At 34.5% G+C, this 18,832-nt stretch overlaps 1 protein-coding gene and 1 pseudogene across 1 annotated transcript; both read left to right on the top strand.

The window, feature by feature from the left end:
- The first annotated feature begins 667 nt into the window (after positions 1 to 667).
- Positions 668 to 18,832, top strand: Rsph3 (Radial spoke head protein 3). The gene is made up of 5 exons (XM_014232189.3): positions 668 to 1,620; positions 1,976 to 2,430; positions 6,191 to 6,275; positions 17,324 to 17,736; positions 17,801 to 18,832. Exons 1-5 carry the CDS (start codon positions 988 to 990, stop codon positions 18,312 to 18,314), a joined length of 2,100 nt encoding a protein of 699 aa, XP_014087664.2. The 5' UTR covers positions 668 to 987; the 3' UTR covers positions 18,315 to 18,832.
- On the top strand, positions 11,545 to 12,052 carry LOC138857686 (uncharacterized; annotated as a pseudogene).

Consider the following 18,832-nt stretch of genomic DNA (forward strand, 5'->3'; position numbering starts at 1 on the left):
TCATTCATTATTGCTGCTTCTCAATAGAAAATAAGAAAGAAAAAGATTCCAGAACAGCCTATCCACGCAATTTTATTCGCTATGCTTATAAAAGATGTCCGAAACCCAATATAATTATATTGGAAAGTATTGTAACTTTTTAAAATAATATGATCTCCCATATATGAAATGACAAAAAAATAAACAGCGTTAAAATGAATTTAAAGCACGTTCCATGAAACAAGTTGGTACGGAAAGCTTATCTAAATGTAACGAACAGAATATCTTAATAATAAATACAATACAATAATAAATTCTAAAAAAGCAATTTGTAAAAACTCGATAAGTAATTGTTTTATATATAACTCTAGTATATAAGATGATTGCCCAGCAAAAATTACTAATCTATTTATGTTCGACCCTGTTTATGTACATATGTATGCGGATTCAAGTATATTTAAATATGCCTACCAACTGTTGACCAACTCTGAGCAACACAGCAAGTTAAGGGAGTCAGTCTTCTGACCGTTCCTAACTCTACCTCCACACTTAAACCTAGTGCCATGCTTCACAACCCAATTGACCATCGGCATTTCCCGAACACTTGAGCATTCGGTGTGACCGCGGTTCGTTATTGCGAGACCTTTGTGTTTTGGCCATTTGGTGTCCGATAGTCGTAGTGTATGCCCGCAATTAGACTTCAATTGCTATACCAACGGCAACGGATAACGTGTTAATATACGGTGAGCGCGTTGATTCATTTAGTTCCGTACAATGTCGGTGAAATAGAATTCGCTTTGACACAAGCAAAAACTCGTGTATCGATTAACTGTGCCCAACTAAGTGACCTATGACCTTTAATTGTATGTGTTTAAATTTTTATTAATAATAAAAATACAAAATAAAATGAGCTCTATTTGAAGTGTGCAATATGTTTAAAACTTTGTGTGCCGATCTAAGTGATTTTAAAAAGTTTAAAAAATAATTGGGTAGTTCTGTCAGAAAATTATGAAATTTGACGGCCAACAAAATGCCACAAGTCCTGAGCACTCTCCTCCAGATTCTTCTATAGCAGAAAAGCCTTGCCCTTACCTTGACTCTGGACCCAACAACAATTCCAACACCACAACAATTCCAATTCTCAATGAAATCGATATAGGCTCAACAAATTCCATAAGACCGGATCTAGAGAGCAATTTTAATACCACAGCACGTCCTCGAAATTTCTCATTCGCCAGCACCTACCGACCGAACATCAACACTTTCAATAACGAGATCGACAATTCTCAAAAACTAGATATATATCCTTATAAGCCTATTACTGCCTTTACCGTCGTTAACAGCGAAGATAAGCCTAACGCAATTGTGCGCCCGATACGTCGTTTCGACAATCCGAAGTTGGCGTTGTCTGGTTATCAAGATGTTACAAATGGAGAAGGTACTCTATGGTCACAACAGCGGGATTATCACCTAAAGGATAATTTAAACTGCACCACATCGAAGAAAATGGCCCATTTTTCTTTGGTAAGACCAACCATAGAGAGTACTGAGCAGTTAAGAGCCAAACTAAATCGAAAGCTACATAATTTGCATGACGCAGCTGGTCAAGAGGCATGGACCAAGTCTAGACACTCCTCAAATGTAGGATATTACACTATTATTTGTGATTTAAAAATTGTCTAATGCTAATTATAAATGTTACATATGTACAAAATTGTTTCTTAAACGTTACATACAATATTATCTATATAATATACTTATTGGAGTAATGTTTTTACAATAATTTAATTTGTATATATGTATTTATTTATTCACATTTACTTACATATTTACATGAAAACGTTTAAAAGCAAATCACGCTTTTATGGTAAATATTATTTTTAAAAAACTTTGCTTTAAAAATATCACTCAAATACATATAATATTAATAGTAACCAAAACTTCTTCCATCAATTGCCACCTTTTCGCTCACTACGATTGTTCATCACACTTCTAGGCAAGTCAACATGATAATGTTGTTAAACGACCCCTCTTCATCACTACAGTACCCACCGGTATTTTCTTGCCACCTCCGAAAGAGCCGCCGTTACCTTGGTTTCTAAAGCCTCACCTATATGCATATTCCTCACATCCAGTAGTACTGGCAAGTGGCAGTGCCGCAGCATTCGACGGCAATAATGACAAAATTCAGAATAGCTCCGTTGCGTCAGCAAAGATCTCCGCTTGCGATAAAGTATTGTCGCCAAACCAATTAAAAAGTATAAGTGCTAACTCTAAAGCGAATACTATTTCGAGTACCACTCTAAACCGATCTACGAATGTTATTGCCACGACAACAAATGGCTTACGGCGTGGTCAACCATCCCCTCCATCCCGATATTCTTTGACGGGTGGTGTAAGCCTCACCAAACAACAATTTCGAGAACAAATTGAACAGCGTCGTGCAAAAAGGTAATAAGCTCAATGACACTTGTTATAAACTACTTTGCAACTAGTATGAACCACAAGGTTTAATCGAAAATATACCAGTTTAATACTATTTTAAAATTTACTTAAAAAATAGTTCAAACATGAACTCAAACTAAAATCACAAAGTAAGATACAATTATAAGTTACATCCATATAGGTATTCTTGTAATAAAATAATATATTTAAGCTAAACTTTATATAATATTGATGGCAAACAAAATAACTTTCAAGTAAATCCCAATATGAGTCAAACCTATTAAATCTAGTAGTTTTCTGAGCAGTTAGATATGATACTTATAGTTAACTAGTAATTTTCTTAATTTTCATGACCTCCATGCTCAGCCACGCATATGCGACACTTAATTAGAAAATTATTCATTGCGGCTTGAGGGGTTGAAGTCGGGATTGCCTCAACTATCGTCTTAATGGACTGCTTCAATTCAGTCAGATTTCTGGGTTTTGTTTTGTACACCTCTTGCTTGACATCACCCCATAAATAAAATATTGGTGCAGTCAAAAAGGTCAGGTGACCTTGGGGCCAGCGGAAAGTGAAGTTTTTGATATTAATTTGTTTTCAAATTTTCGTCGGAGCTCCGCCATAACCGGTTTGGCATGTGTGCCATTGCTTGCTCATTCATCTTAAAATAACGGTGCCCATTGACAGTTACTGTTACATCGTTTTCCTCAAAGAAGTATGGGCCGACCAATACACTTTGATGAAACTACGCACCACACAATGGCTCGGTGAAGTTCCGTCTCGTAGATTATTTCTGGATTTGATTCACCCCATATACGGCAATTTTGCTTGTTATAAACAGGCAATTTATCAAGTTGTTGTCTTCTTCGGCCATTTCAATAATTTTTTGGCAAAATTCCAGGCGAATAGGCAAATCTAGAGGATTTAACCGGCTTGGTATTTGAACTTTGTCCGAAAACAGGTTTAAGTCATCATGAATATTCCGTTGTAATGACCGCCTGCTAACTCCAAGTTGCGCCAATAAACTCTAAACTCTTGGATTTTTCTTGAACACGAACATGCGAATCTCGATGGTATGGTCTTCTTGCGATATTTACCAACTTCATAATGGTCCATCTACTCGGGGGATTGGCTGCCAAAATCCCGTCTGAATTCCCTTTGGACGAAAATGACGGACGGCAAAGCATGATACCGCTGCACTATACAAACCCTCTTTTCGGTACCCAAGCATTAATTTAAAAAAAAATTAAATCCCATCCAAAAAAAAGGTCTATTACTCTGTATTACGAAATCTGCACCCGCGTTATCAAAATTTTAATTCTATTTACAGCTATTATTGCTTTGGAAACAAGAATATTTTTACTAGTATTTTATATTTAAAAGAACTAGAGATCAAATAACAAACTATATAAGTATAACCAGCAAAAGCATTTACTTTTGACATTAAGCTAAATATATTTGACAACATGTTTACACGCGATTTTATTGAGATTACTCACACATTGGATATAAACGTTAAAACGTTTGAATAAGAAAATTTAAAAAATTTCTTAAATGTGCTGAGATAATTCGTGGATCAATTTAATTTATTTTCGCCACAGGAAAAGTAGGAAGAGTATTGACCATTTTATTTACGTGAGTAAGAAAGTACACGCTTTCTTGGGATATCTCACAGATCACTAAGGGTACCTGCAGAGTGAAAGCCGAGCCGAGCGTAAAGCTGATTTTGATCAGCGCTGATCAATTTTACGTACCGCAGAGTCGATACGAGATTCATCGCAGAATTCCACGCGTACTTCGCTATTATACAAGTACTCGTACATGTTTGCTTTTTAATTTAGTAATTTTTTTTGTGCTTATGTGGGTGAAAATAAAAGATGAATTGCTCAGATAAATAATATTTTGCTTCCAGTTAAACTAAGTATTTAAAAATACTTGTATATATATGTTGGAAACATCGACAAATACAAAACAGGATGAAACTATTACCATATATTAGAATATATAATATGTGAGCGTTGGTTTTTTATGGTACCCAAAACTCCTAAATATGGGTCACCAGACCAGAGCCCAGCGTAATTTTGTTAAGGCTTCTAATATCAATCCCAGTTTCTTTACCAAAGGTGCGTTTACCGGGATATGTATTTCAACCGTAGTCTGACAAAAGGTGGACAAGAAAAGTGGAAGTGCCTAGATGATTCCACCGCCTCCTCATCCATACGGCTTGGGTCAGATGCATCCGACAAGATACATACATATGTAGCCAAACCGCGTGTGAGCCCCTTGGGCGTAGTCAAAACATATAAAATTGCGGCGAGGTGAACTATACTAAGAGCAAAGAGTTTAGTGGACCTTTTACGCTCCACTCGCTGGTTCTGGTTGCTGACCAGCGTTTGCCGATCGCAGGGGATGTGTAGTAACGAAACGTTCTCAATATAGTGAAATTGAGGTCTGTGTACCACTTATGTAGCTTAACTAATGGCTTAGTTATAACACTTTACAACATTTCAGTTAACGGTATTTCAGTTTAGAAATAGCCCGAATTAGCTCATCTGGAATACTACCCAATAGAGTTCCAAGGAATATATGTACCAAGCTTTATCAAGATCAATTGTAAGGACCAAGGGACAGACAAACAACAGAAAAATCAACCCTTCATTCTGATCATTTTGATATAATAACATTCAATAGTATAAAAATATTATATACGAATTCAATATTCGTTATTCTATCAGTTTAGTCGATATTTTTGGGAATAAAATCAGCCATAGACGGGCTACAAGTTCGGTATCCGTGGGCTTGAATAGTTATAGATATATATTTGAAATGTTTTTCTATAAAAAGTGTCAATTTAAAAGGCAAAAATTGTCCAAAGTTTTATTTCGATATCCTAATTTATTCTAGTTAACTGCCCTCCGATGGAATTTAATATTATATTACAATATTTCCTATTCAGTAGGGTTAGTTGTAGCCCGTGATGGTGGAGATTTCGAGTCTTCGAATTCCAAATTTTAACAACGAAATTGTTGAATAAATATAATAAAATAGAAATTGTATAAAACATATCTTAGCATCCATGAAAGCACTGCGTCGCAATTAATTTGTTACATTTCAATGCACGAAGATTAACAAGGGTTCTGGTATAGAAAACAATTAAGCAGCAATTCTTCCGATACTTTCATTCTTTCGTCTACTAGCACTGCGTCGCAATTAATTTGGTACATTTCAATGCACGAAGATTAACAAGGGTTCTGGTATAGAAAACAATTAAGCAGCAATTCTTCCGATACTTTCTTTCTTTCGTCTACTAGTATGTGTCTTACATCAAAACTGTCAACCAAAAAACAGTTTTTTTAAATTTTAAGTAAATACAGATTACAAAGGTGAAGTTATTGAAGAATTTAAGATCGTATGCTACCAAGACTTATCTTAAAGAAAAATATAAAAAAAGTCTCTTCCGCGATGAAAGTTTATGATCAAATGTGATTTTCCAGTATGTTAAATTTAAGTTATCGTGTGTATTAGATGTATTATTAGATTATACTAAATAGTAGAGATGTACATTAAAACAGAGGTCAGAGAAAGTGTTAGGTTTAAGAATGTTTTTTTTTTCTCTCTACACTTTGCTTTGCTTCATATTAACATCTAGAGGTTTGACTTAAAAAAAGGGACGAGATCGATTCATATTATATCATTGTGCCTATTTTGATGAAATTTTAAATGTTAACATAATACAAGTAGATAACTCATTTCATTTCGTTGCAGAGATATTCCTCCACAAACTTACCGCAATGTAATGTATGACCGTCGAGTAATACGTGGATCCGTATTTGGTACGCAGCAACTCTTGGTAAGAATACCAAATAAATACCATTTTGCAAATTTAATATTTATATCACTCAAGATTTACGGATTGTTTTCATTTTTGTGTGAAGAACTATGTATGTACTATGTTCTCTTTGTAAGAGCAAAAACAAAACGTGTGTTCAAGAATTTAGACCGTTGATCTTATGCAATGAACAAAATATATATATAAGAAGTATCTGAGCAGTGCATGAGCAGAGTCTAAGCTCGAGTGTAACCAAACATTTCAAGTGCAAAGAGGGAAATACCTTCAGATGTTGTCAAAACTTTATTTTAAACAAGTATGGAAGGTCTAGGTTGGGTGTAACCGAACATTTTATATTCTCGCAAGGTAAAGTGATATACGAGATTTTCGTATTTATTTTAATTAACAGTCGGAAGTATTGCATCCATTATTTATAATCACAGGCCAGAACATACACTATTATTAGAAAGAGATTCTTTCGGAATTTTATTAAGATATCTTACATATTGACCCATAGATGCGCTATAAAGTTTACCAGAAATTTTAAAATATTTATATTAGGTATATGGTATTTTTAGCACAAGGGCATGCTGTTATCCAAAAAATATTCTTCCCGAATATCAATATTAGAACTCACAGACTGACCGATATGTTTGGTAAAAAAATTAACCTTATGCATTTGTGTATTTGGTGTCTGGGCCCTTGAAAAGTTATAGACCAAATTCGACAATTTTTGGGCGTAAGATTAAATACTTTGAGGACACTATTTGTGCAAAGTTTTATTCTAATCATTGATGTTTTATTTGTAACTGTGAAGTGAAAGAATCTGATGGAATTTAAAAGTTTATTGTATGGAAAGTAGTAGTGGTTGTCAACCGATTTCGCTCATGTTGATAAGCTCACATATCAAAATCAGTCAAGTTGTTCCCGAGGTATAGGATTTCATCTAAAAATGGGCGGTGTCAATATCAAGAAATGCTAAAAAGACTTCATCTTAGCAAGTTTGATGGAGTTAGATTCAGGGGTTTGGAAGATACAAATATATAGATTTAACCGTTTAGAGAGTGGGACCACGCCCACTTTACAAATATGTTCAGCCCACAAGCGCCTTCACTACTGCGATTCCCTGTACCAAATTACAGTTTTTTATCTTAAGTTTTGTGGGCGTGGCAAAGGCCCGATTTGCACGGACAGACAGATATCTGGATTTGAACTCGCTTCGTCATCCTATTCATTTATATATGCATAACTCCATATCTATCTCGATTAGTTCTAGGTGATACAAACAACCGTTAGGTGAACAAAACTATTATACTATTGGCAACATGTTGCGAGAGTATAAAAATGTTGCAAAAGAATTCAAATGTTACAAAATTGTTAATAAAAATACAAGATAAATTAATTAATCATTTATGTGATAAAAACGAGAGAACACCCGTACTGGGTATTAAAAAGAAGTTTATTTCTGAGTCACTATGTTATCATTATTCTGATTGTAGAGAGGTATTTAACGAATATAAAGGTAAGGCTAGAGCTAAACCGTTACAGTTACCAAAGATTAATAAAAATATATCTTACAAAGACTCGAAATATATAGCAATTAAATACTACAATATGTTACCGCTGAGTCTAAAGTTGTTAAATATTGAAAATAAAGCAAGCAAAAAGAAAGTAACTGAGTGGATTGTAGACACTGATATTTAAAAATACTATGTTTTCTTTTGTTTTTCAATTATAAATGACATTTGTTATTAATAAATTAGTACTTAATTATAATAAACTAATATTACCAGGCCTATGTACAGGTGTTTTGTAACACCTCTATAGGTGCATACTTTGTATGTAATATGTACTTTGTATCCTGGGATAAATAAATAAATAAATTCAGCGTTCATTATTCGACAAAATTGTAAATGGATTACAATCAAATTTGCATTATTAACTTGTTACAGTTTTTTAAGTATATTTTACTTCTCGTCAGCGAAAATTATATTAAAATCAACTTTAAATGACATATACACAATACATGACAGATAACAGACAGAACATGACAGAATCTCTTTTACGACCTCTACTCGACGTCGTTTTTGCCAAAGATTAAGGTCTTTTGGTTTCTTTAACTTTTTCGATGTTATCGTTATTATAAGAGGTGAATGGACAACTCGCATAAGGCAAATTCTCAATGACTTAATGACTTTCACTGAATGCTTTGCGTCATTTAAATACTTGTGTTCCTGATAATGGAAATTCCCCAAAACACTACTGCAACATTTTCAACGATTCTGTAGCCGTGATTTGATTGGACACAAAATCGCGTCGTAAACAAACAGCTGCCAGACACACATTAATGGCAACACGTGAAAAAAGGCCCCCGGCTTTGATCTTTCAAGATTGCGAGAGAATAAAATGTGATTATTATTTAATACATACTTGTATTTCCCATTTTCCTACAAAAGCCAATAACTATCTAGACCATATTTATATACATATGTACATATATTTTGAACACTGCGAGAATACCGATTAAATAATGTTTACTATCGATTCATATAGTTGAAATCGAATAGTGCCTAAACTTTATTTAGGTATTTGGATGCCAAAGGAACGCATGCACAAAAAACTTCATCAAATTTTACCACAAAATCATATTACAACTAAATTATATGATCGTTAATGTTTTTAAAATATCTTACATATTGACCGTTATATTCGGTAAAAGGTCAAAAGCAGTATACTGGCTCTATTGGTCTAAAGCGATTTCATACTTAAATTTCGATCATTGCGCTACAATTTCTCACATTAAACTAAAATATCCTCGAAAAAAAAATTTCCTCACAAGTTTTTTAAGACAATTCATACTTTGAACACAAAGACGACTGCACCTTAGCCTTGACGACACGACTGCACGACAGCGAAATTTTCCTGTCTTCAAATGTCGACTTGAATAAAGCTTCTAGAACATCTTGAAGACAGCAGCGACATATCAAACAGCTGATGTACAAAATTTCATTGTTACCGTATATAGGTCAATTTATTTTTTTCAAATTATCAATTGTTATTACAAAAGTTATTACAGAGCTGTTTTACCACTCTGTTGGTAAAATAACTTTAGACTTTTTAGAGCTTTGAAAAATAAGAAATTGTTTCAGTAATGGAGAAGCACGCACAATTGTGCATTTTTTCGCCCTTACAACTGTCGGTACTTTACGCACAATCGACTACGTTTTAGCATTAATTGATGAAAAACAAAATTATGTATGGTATATACCTACATAAATATATCTCAAATCTCTTCACAGTAAAATTATTAATTGCGACTTAAAGCATACATATTTTAAGTATAATATATACTTATATAATATACAGTTTAACAGCACATGCACAATACCCAGCAAGTCACAGCTACCGAAACTCCAATACATTGAAAGAATTAGCACTAGAACTAAACACTCACACCGTACAACTCATAAGACCTTGCATAAGAAAGGGATGAACTATTACACGTACACAAGAGTTTCGGTAAGAAATATCAATTGAGCCTTAGGAAACTCATAGAAACTTTAACAGTTTGAGTAATTAACCGTTGATTTAATTGATGCGCGGCGTTTTTGCACCACGGACACGTAGTATGTAGCTAATTATTAAGGCTTGGTGACTTATTTGTTGATTTATGTACACATAAGCAGTAGTACAAAACATGTATTATAAAATCAAATTAATATACATATTAAAAATACGTTTATGTTTAGAATATTTATTCGAATTTGATTAATTTTGGCACTTTCAACTACATTTTGGACTAATTTAAAACTGTCAAATCCCATCTCAGAATTGTTTTAACGCCTGTGAAGTCGTGCTGCTGTCTAAATAACTGCCCATAAGGGGTTACATACAATTCGAATTTTTAAAAAAATCTACTTTTTTCTTCTTATTTTACTTACTTCTGTATATTTAAGAATACACACAGAAAATTTCATATCGTTCCAGTGAATATTTTCGAAGTTACACGCAAATTTGAAATGCGTTTCAGAGTGCTTGGAAGTACAAGGTCGGAGCGGCAGCGACTTCCTGAACGCTGTCCCCCTTATGCACCTGCCTATTGTAAATACTCCCTTCTAATGCATTTAGATGTGTAAATCAACAGTGTGACTGTTTTGTTTTTATACCTGTAATGTAAGTTTTTATTTTTCGAACCCTAAACTAGAATATATTTAAGAGTGGTAGTCAGCAGGCTAAGCCAAGCAGTAAACTTGTGAGTTCGTTTATATTTTTTGTGCAATTTTTCGTGAAAATGAAGTCTTCCAGAGAAATGAGAAAATCTATTAACATACGTAAGTCGAGAACAAAAAAGCGCAAATATGTTTTTAATCCAAAAACAGCTGAAACGGATGAAAGTAGTGTTAGTGCCACGGCGAAAAAATTTAAAGAACACAGGAAATCTCAGTTACACATATCCGTCTGTTGAGTATCGCATTTTTATTTTATAACGGTATTTTCAGCAATTTCTTAATATGTAAAATGTAAGATCTGTAACGGAAATGTCAAGTTTCAAACTGCTTCTGAACGAGGACTTGGTTTTAAAATTGTTTTGCTGTGTGCAGATCGTAACATTAATTAAAAAATAATTCTAGTTCTTTTGTCGCGCACTCTTATGAAATAAATCGACGATTTTTATTTGTCATGAGAGCCTTTGGATTAGGTTAAAAGGTGCAGCATAATTTTGTGGATTAATGGACATGCGAGCTTTTATATCACAACCCACTTACGATTTGATAATAAATAATATTCACTCCAGTGTAAAAACAGCCACCGAAAAACTTTTTCAACAGAAAATTTGACTTGCGAACATCAACGTGATGAACATTCGACAGAATTAACTGTATCTGACGATGGCACTTGGAAAAAGCGAGGGTATACTTCCTTGTACGGTGTGACATCATTGATCGGATACTATTCTGGTAAAATCATAGATATTGTTTTAAAAACTACCTACTGCAAACTGCGTGAAACTTGGAAGAAGAAACTCGTCGAAATGTTCCAATGTTCATTGGAAAAACTTGGAGTCATGTACAATACAAAAATTACATCGGAAACAGTGACTGACGTCCTTGGGAATTTTAAAGGCAGCACCTTAAGGTGATCAACAAGTTCTGAAAAAAGAATGTATTGGACACGTACAGAAACGAATGTGCACGCGACTCCGGGTTTGTGTAAAAAAAAATGTTGAAGCAGTTGAAAACAAAAAAGGAAATAAATACAAAAAAAAATTCTCGGTGGAAAAGGCTGGCAAATGATCGATAATTTGACAGTTTATTTTGGCTTAGCAACAAGGAGAAATTGTGATTCCATTAAAAAAATATATAATGCTATCTGGGCCACATATTACCATTATTGTTCAATTGACGAAATACCTCAGCACGACAAGTGCCCGGACGGACCAGACTCATGGTGCAGCTGGCAGTGGCTGCAGCTGCCAATCCATTATCCACTTTCGAACATGATTAACTCAAAAAATTGTTCCGTCCGGTTCGAAAACTGTTTAAATCGCTGCATCCATAGCTGCCGCCATATATAATGAAGGAATGGCATCACTATTGTATTTTATGAAGGCAATAGGAATTACACTTGGGCCTAATGCGCATTCATATGCCGAATAAGAAGTTGAGCAACGCGTAAACATTTCCGATCGCAGAGCGCGTAAGAGCACCCGAGATGGAAGAATGGCTGGCAGATAACATCAGCTCGAGTTATTAGAAGCTGCCGAATTGGCGGAGGGTCTTATATATTATATCTTATAAAAAATTTTATCTTATGTAAAGTGCATTTCAAACTTTAAATGCGTTTTTTTCAGAACGGTGTTTTCAAAGTCGGTGAACAACATTACTCAAAAACGGCTTAGCCGATTAGTCTTAAAATTTAACACGAGCTTCTTAAATATATTTTTTAGTAACTAATCGAAGATTTTTTCTCTCCGATAAATATTTTTGTTTTTATAAACAATTTAAGGCCGAAATTTCGGTCAAAAATCGATTTTTTTTTTAGAAACCGCCATTTTGTCAAAAATTTTTAATTTGCTTATTCCTTCGAATAATTACTAGATTTAACATTACGAAACTTCACCGAAATCTGCTTGGGTTTTTAATTTCAGATTATCCAGTTCAGAGATATAGTGGTCACCGCAAAACGGAGATCAACTGTAGCTCTTTTCCAAATAAATATTTTTACTAGTACTAAATTATAAAATATAGCTCAAAGATACCTAATATGTGTATAAATTTTTGGATCAATAAGTTTTAAAGTTTTCTCAAAAAACTTCTGAACTATAACTGCCTATCGTCTGCCGCCTTCATTGTATTTCATGCATCATACATAGACCGATAATTAACCTATTCGTTCAACTACAGGAATCCCGCTTAATTGGACAACCTAAACAATTAAAAAAAATTCATATGTGCACTAAGTATTTATTTGGTTTTTAGTAATGATATTTAAATAATATTTTTAACTTTAAACGGAAAATATGTAAGGAACAAAAACAAGACAGTTCACTTATATGTTTAAAGATCATGCTGCTGCTTAACACAATGTCAGATTAAAGGGGGTCATTTATGCGGAGGATACTGCATTAATACTGAACCAATTTTTAACACCTGTTTACATTATTAAAAAATGATGCTTACTTAAATTTATTAACATAACTCAAAAAATGGTCGTTTGTCTCGCAAATTTACCATTATTTTCGATCTCAGGATATCCTTGGGCACGGAGACCCTCATATTCCGATTTGGGGCCTGAAAACATATAATCCGATTTCGAATTTAAATTTTTGAATGACAGTTGACAGTTGCCACACATTTACACTATTTGGACTGTAGGCAACTTAAAAAGGTGTAATGTTTGGTGTGGTTGTGGTCTGATTTAGTTCACATTAAAAGTAAGCGTCGGGGTCACACCAATTTTTCTGTCAAATTAAATGATATCATCATTTAATTCATATTAAGGGAAAATACTATACATGTATATCAATAAAATTAAAATTTTCACGATCACCGTACACACATCACGATCACAAAAATTTTAAATGCACATATTATACAATAGATATATGGATAAAAACAAGAAGATAACTAACTAATTTTAACTTTTCGTCTTGATAGACTTCTGTTAGAAATGAGCTTACTGTCGCAATGTACACGGCATAGTTAAAATTAATTTATCAACAGTTTACAGATCGGGCAGGTCTGAGAATCGGCCAACATTTATTTTTCATATCCCTAAATGTTTAGTGTGGTCCAGCCCAAATATTATAATTTTTTTATTTTTTGGACAAAATTTTATTATAATTTTACATGATTCAGCTTTGCGAATTACATTGAGCTCTAAATTTTCATTCTTATACGATCAACCCCCTATTTTCATGTATAGTTCTATCAGGTGTCTCCCGTTGAACACTGAACCAGCAAACATTACGGAGTATGGATCAAACCAAACGATACCGGCTTTTTTCCCCGCTCTCATTTTAATTGTTCAGTGCAACTCTCAAGTTAATTTTATTTATATAGTGAATTTAACATTATTTCTTAGTGGTAAAAATATCAATAGACATTAATGTTGAGTTCTGGAGTTCGATGAAGAGCATCAAATATATTTACAAGTATGTGAATAAGTGAATTTAGAATTGAAAATACTATTGTTAAAGCTCCTCCAATAAATGTAAATGATGAAATAATGAATTTCCAAATTGGCCGGTTTATCAGCTCCAATGAATCGGTTTGCAAATTCATAAACAGGATACAGCAGTTATCCATTTAGTTCTGCATCTCGAAAACGGCCAACGCGCATTTTTAACGAACGTCGTGCTATAATAATTGGGCTATAATAATTGGGCCGTGTATATACAGTCAATTCAAAGCAGACTGAGTGCTTTTATCTGCGACTGTTGTTGGTTAATAAGATACATTGGTAGGGAACATTTGTTGTGAACGAGCCTTTATTTTTTTTCTGTTTGGTTGGCATGACATCTTTCCAAATATTCAATAACCTTACAATCATTGAACAAACAAAATCATATTCTTTTATTGTGTTGAAAAGTAAAGTATTGAAAATGGGTGCCACATGAATTAAATGAAAGACAAAAACACTTTTGAAAGTTTGCTTCAAATACACAACAGAAAATCAGTTTTGCATCGAATTGTCACTGGCGATGAAAATTGGCTTTATTTTAGAATCTTAAATGGAGAAAATCATGGGTTAATCCTGGACACCCATCAACATCGACTGCAAAAACATATCGATTCGGTAAGAAGGTAATGCTCTGTGTTTGGTGGGATCATGTCATGTGCTTCTAAAAACTGGTGAAACTCTTAATACTAATCGCTATACACAACAAATAATCAATTTGAACCATGCATTGATCGAAAAACCACCAGAATGGGTCAGAAGACACGGCAAAGTAATTTTGTTACACTACAATGCACCTGCACACAAAGCAAAATCGGTTCAGGATATAATCAAAGTACTTGGCTGGGAGCTGCTACTCCACCCGCCGTATTCACCAGACTTCGCACCTTCCTTTACTATTTGTTTTCATCGATGGTGATGATGCACGCTGAGCAGCACTTCGGTTCTTACGCAGAAGTCGAAAATTGAGTATCTGATTGGTTTGCTTCAAAAGACAAACATTTCCATTGGCATGGTATCCACAAATTGCCAGAAAGGTGGACAAAATGTGTAAAAATCAACGGTCAATATTTTGACCAAATTTTTGACTTACCTATTCAAAATTAGTATTTAATTTTCACAAAAAAGCATTCATTTCATACACCTGTGAAAGAATTTGACAACAGTATCCAAAGTATAAAGATGCATGCCTTGCACTGTAGTTGCTAGAAGATACTTGTTGCAGCTGCATTAAATTACACAGGCACACAAATTTGTCTACTATTTAGTACTGACGACATGCTTCCCGATCCGTGCACAATTATTGTGGAATAATCGTACAAGGTGCAACGATGAACGATAACATTCAGTGACGCAATGTCCCTGCGAATTTGACAGTGATATAATTCTTATGATTTTAGATCCATCTGTAAAAACTTTCTCAAATCAACTGTTAGATATTGGCAATAGAAAAGTTGCTATACATGAAAATACTGGATGCATAAAATTACCGACGGATTTCAAAATCATCAATTCACAAAATACTCTCATCGACAATATATTTCCCGATGAACACAAAATATAAATAATCTTGAGTGGCTGACAGAAAGAGTGATTTTACACAGTTTTTTAACATTTGTTGCGACGAACTTGGTGTCATCATCAATTATCTATTCTGTTTGCGATGCCAACGAACCTGTGAATTATCGAATTCACTTTTTAATTCATTGGATGTACCAAGCATACGGGAGCAGCATTTACAAGTAAATAATGGCTTTCCGATTATTTTGCTTCGTAAGATGAACCCACCCCGGCTTTGCAATGGCACAAGATTAGTGATTTAAAAATGAATGAAAAATTGTTATCGGAGCCACCAGTTTGAATGGCAAGTTCTGAGGCGAAAATATATTGCTGCCAGCAATCTTGATGATTCTTACAGATGTGCCAATTGGATTCATTTTCCACTTACATTACCATTCGCAATACCGATCAATAAGTCATGTTGTAATCTAAGCCAAACGTTGTATTTTTGTGGCTTAGATTTGAATATATCATACTTTTCCCACGGACAACTTTGTTTGGTTTTTTTTATATTCTTTATTATTGAACCGCTAAAAGTTTGTCTTTGATAGTTTTTCGATTGATTGACTCAGTACGTTGTGAGCGCTCGTCAAAGATGGACACCAGCAAAGAGAAAATTCGCTATATTTTACAATTTTTCTTCGATCAAGGCCAAAAAGCGGCTGAAAAAATTAATTTAGTTTATGGGCCCGATACTCTAAACGAACGTGTAGCACAAAAGTGGTTTGCTAGGTTCCGTTCCGGTAATTTTGAGGTCAAAGATGCACCACGCGTCGGGAGGCCTGTCGTCGAAAATTGCAATAAAATCATGGAAATAGTGTAAAAAGACCGTCACAAAATCGACCCGTTTCTGAAGCGGATTGTGACTGGCGATGAAAAATGGGTCACTTATGACAACATCGAGCGCAAACGGTCGTGGTCAAAGCTCGGGGAAGTGGCCCAGACGGTGGCCAAGACCGGAATGACGGCCAGGAAGGTTTTGCTGTGTGTTTGGTGGGATTGGCAAGGAATCATCATCTACGAGCTGCTCCCCTATGGCCAAAAGCTCAATTCGGCCCTTTACTGCCAACAACTGGACCGCCTTATAATCCGGACCTAGCACCAAGTGATTACCATCTTTTCCTGTCCATGGCGAACGCGCTTGATGGTGAGAAGTTGGCCTCAAGAGAGGCCTGTGAAAATTGGCTCTCCGAGTTTTTTGCCAATAGGAACGCAGCCTTCTACAAGAGGGGTATAATGAAGATGGCATTTCGTTGGCAACAAGTTTACGAACAAAACGGCGCATAAAAATCGAACGAACTTTTTACTTGACCTAATATGAACTATTTTGATGTTCAGATTGCTAACAATATTTGTAATTTAATATATAATTGTTACTTTATTAAAGAATAATTTACTAACTTAAATAAAGTATATGAACTTTAATTGTCTACAACTCTTCATTCCTCTTTCGGTTATAATTACGTCTCCACACATAATGTTTTTAAAAACATTTCCTAAAATCAACATATATGACAAAACAACGTTTGCAGTTTATATCGTTATAAATAAAAAACTAGAAAGGTAAAATTTCGTTAGAATGATATAGTATATACATAAAATAAAATGGAAAGTTCTGAATTTTTGCAACGGACGTGGCACTTTTAATGTAATCAGACTCAGAAATTAAAAAAAAGAATAAATTCACATAGTCCGTGATGAATTGTTTTACAATATGTTGTCAAAATGTTTTAATCAATAATTAAAAATTTTAATTTTGTACTATAATTTTTGGAATACCAGAAATTAAAAAAAGACCCTATTAAAATAATAAAATTTATATTTTAAAGGAAAACTCAGATCCTTTCGATAAAGCGGCTGAGATTCGTCGGCGCCATGCCATAAGGAAACAGAAGGTATGCCGAAATCAACGTAATATACTTGGAACTCCACCGCCCGTTAACGGTCGGCGGCATGAAGTTATTCAAACTGAAAAATATTTGGAAGAATTGGTACAGCGTCCTCCGGAATTCTCCGTAGACACACAGACCGATTTGTTCCTCGAAAAACCACCTGAACCACCTTATATCCCGTCCAAAGTGGGTGTTGATGCTGCTACTGAAATTGCCGACGGAGAACTTTTCCACTTTGATGCTGAGGCTCAACCAATTATCGATATACTTGTGGACGCTTGTATCGAACAAAGCATGTTGGAGGTTGCACATGAACAAGAGATTGCTGAACTTCGTCGAAAACAAGCCGAGTAAAGCTAACTATTCTCATAACATTTTTAGATATGAATGTGATGAAATATCTTATCATTGCAGATTCATTGCCCAACGAGAAGCTGAATTGGCTGAACTTCGTCGCCTTGAAGCCGAGGAATTACGGTTACAAGCCGAAAAAGAGCGCCGTTTACAACAGGATACAATAGCCAAAGAATTAGATGAAGAAATGCAGAAGAGTGTAACTGCTGCAAAATTATTGCAAGGCCATATTGCTGGTTTACTACCTGAGGTTTTGGACAACCTTGAACCAGCAACGGACGCAGCAAAGAAGGAACATCTAATGAAAACCATCGCACCTTGGTTAACCCTTGAGGTAGCAGAGGAGGTTGGTCATATCGTGGACTCCCGTGAGATACTCACCGCCATCATTCAGGAGATCATCAAACAGCGTGCAACCGCTTACGCAGGTTACAAAGAAGAAATGCCGCTGGAAACAGTAATAGAACGTGGTGAAGATGATTTGATGGAAGAGGTAACAAAAGAAGAAATATGTACATGTGAGTCAAGTGATATTAGCAGCGATAAATGTGGCGACATGTCAAAGAAAGTGTGATCAAAACTGAAATTTGTTTACTGTTAAATGATTTACTTACTCTCTAAAATTTATGTTTTAACGAAACAATTTGAAATGAAAAATTAGGATTTTCATTTACATGCATACAATGCGGTTGGATTAAAATTTGCGCGTAAACAAATAGGTGTGGCACTCAGCAACATCAAACAAATATTGAAATTCATTCAAAATTATTTTGAATTTGTTTACGAATGCTGCTGACGCCGAAGTACATCGCTCGTTAGCGAATTTTGTAAATAGAGAAAGCACAAATGTTAATTAACAAATTACAGCAACTCTATGGGGCGCTCTTCAATTCATTTTAAATTTTTACGCGTTCTCTCGTAGTGTTACCACGATGTTGGTTAACATTTGTGCCGCCTTTATTCTTAAAATTCTCTTGTCGTTTATGTAAAATCTAATATGAAGCTGTCGCATTAAAATAAAAATGTTGCTTTTAAGCACTGTTTATTTCTTATATACTTAAATATATGTTATAATTAAATAATATTAATAAA

Source organism: Bactrocera oleae, chromosome 6, assembly GCF_042242935.1.
Source record: "Bactrocera oleae isolate idBacOlea1 chromosome 6, idBacOlea1, whole genome shotgun sequence".
Classification (NCBI taxonomy): Eukaryota; Metazoa; Arthropoda; class Insecta; order Diptera; family Tephritidae; genus Bactrocera; species Bactrocera oleae.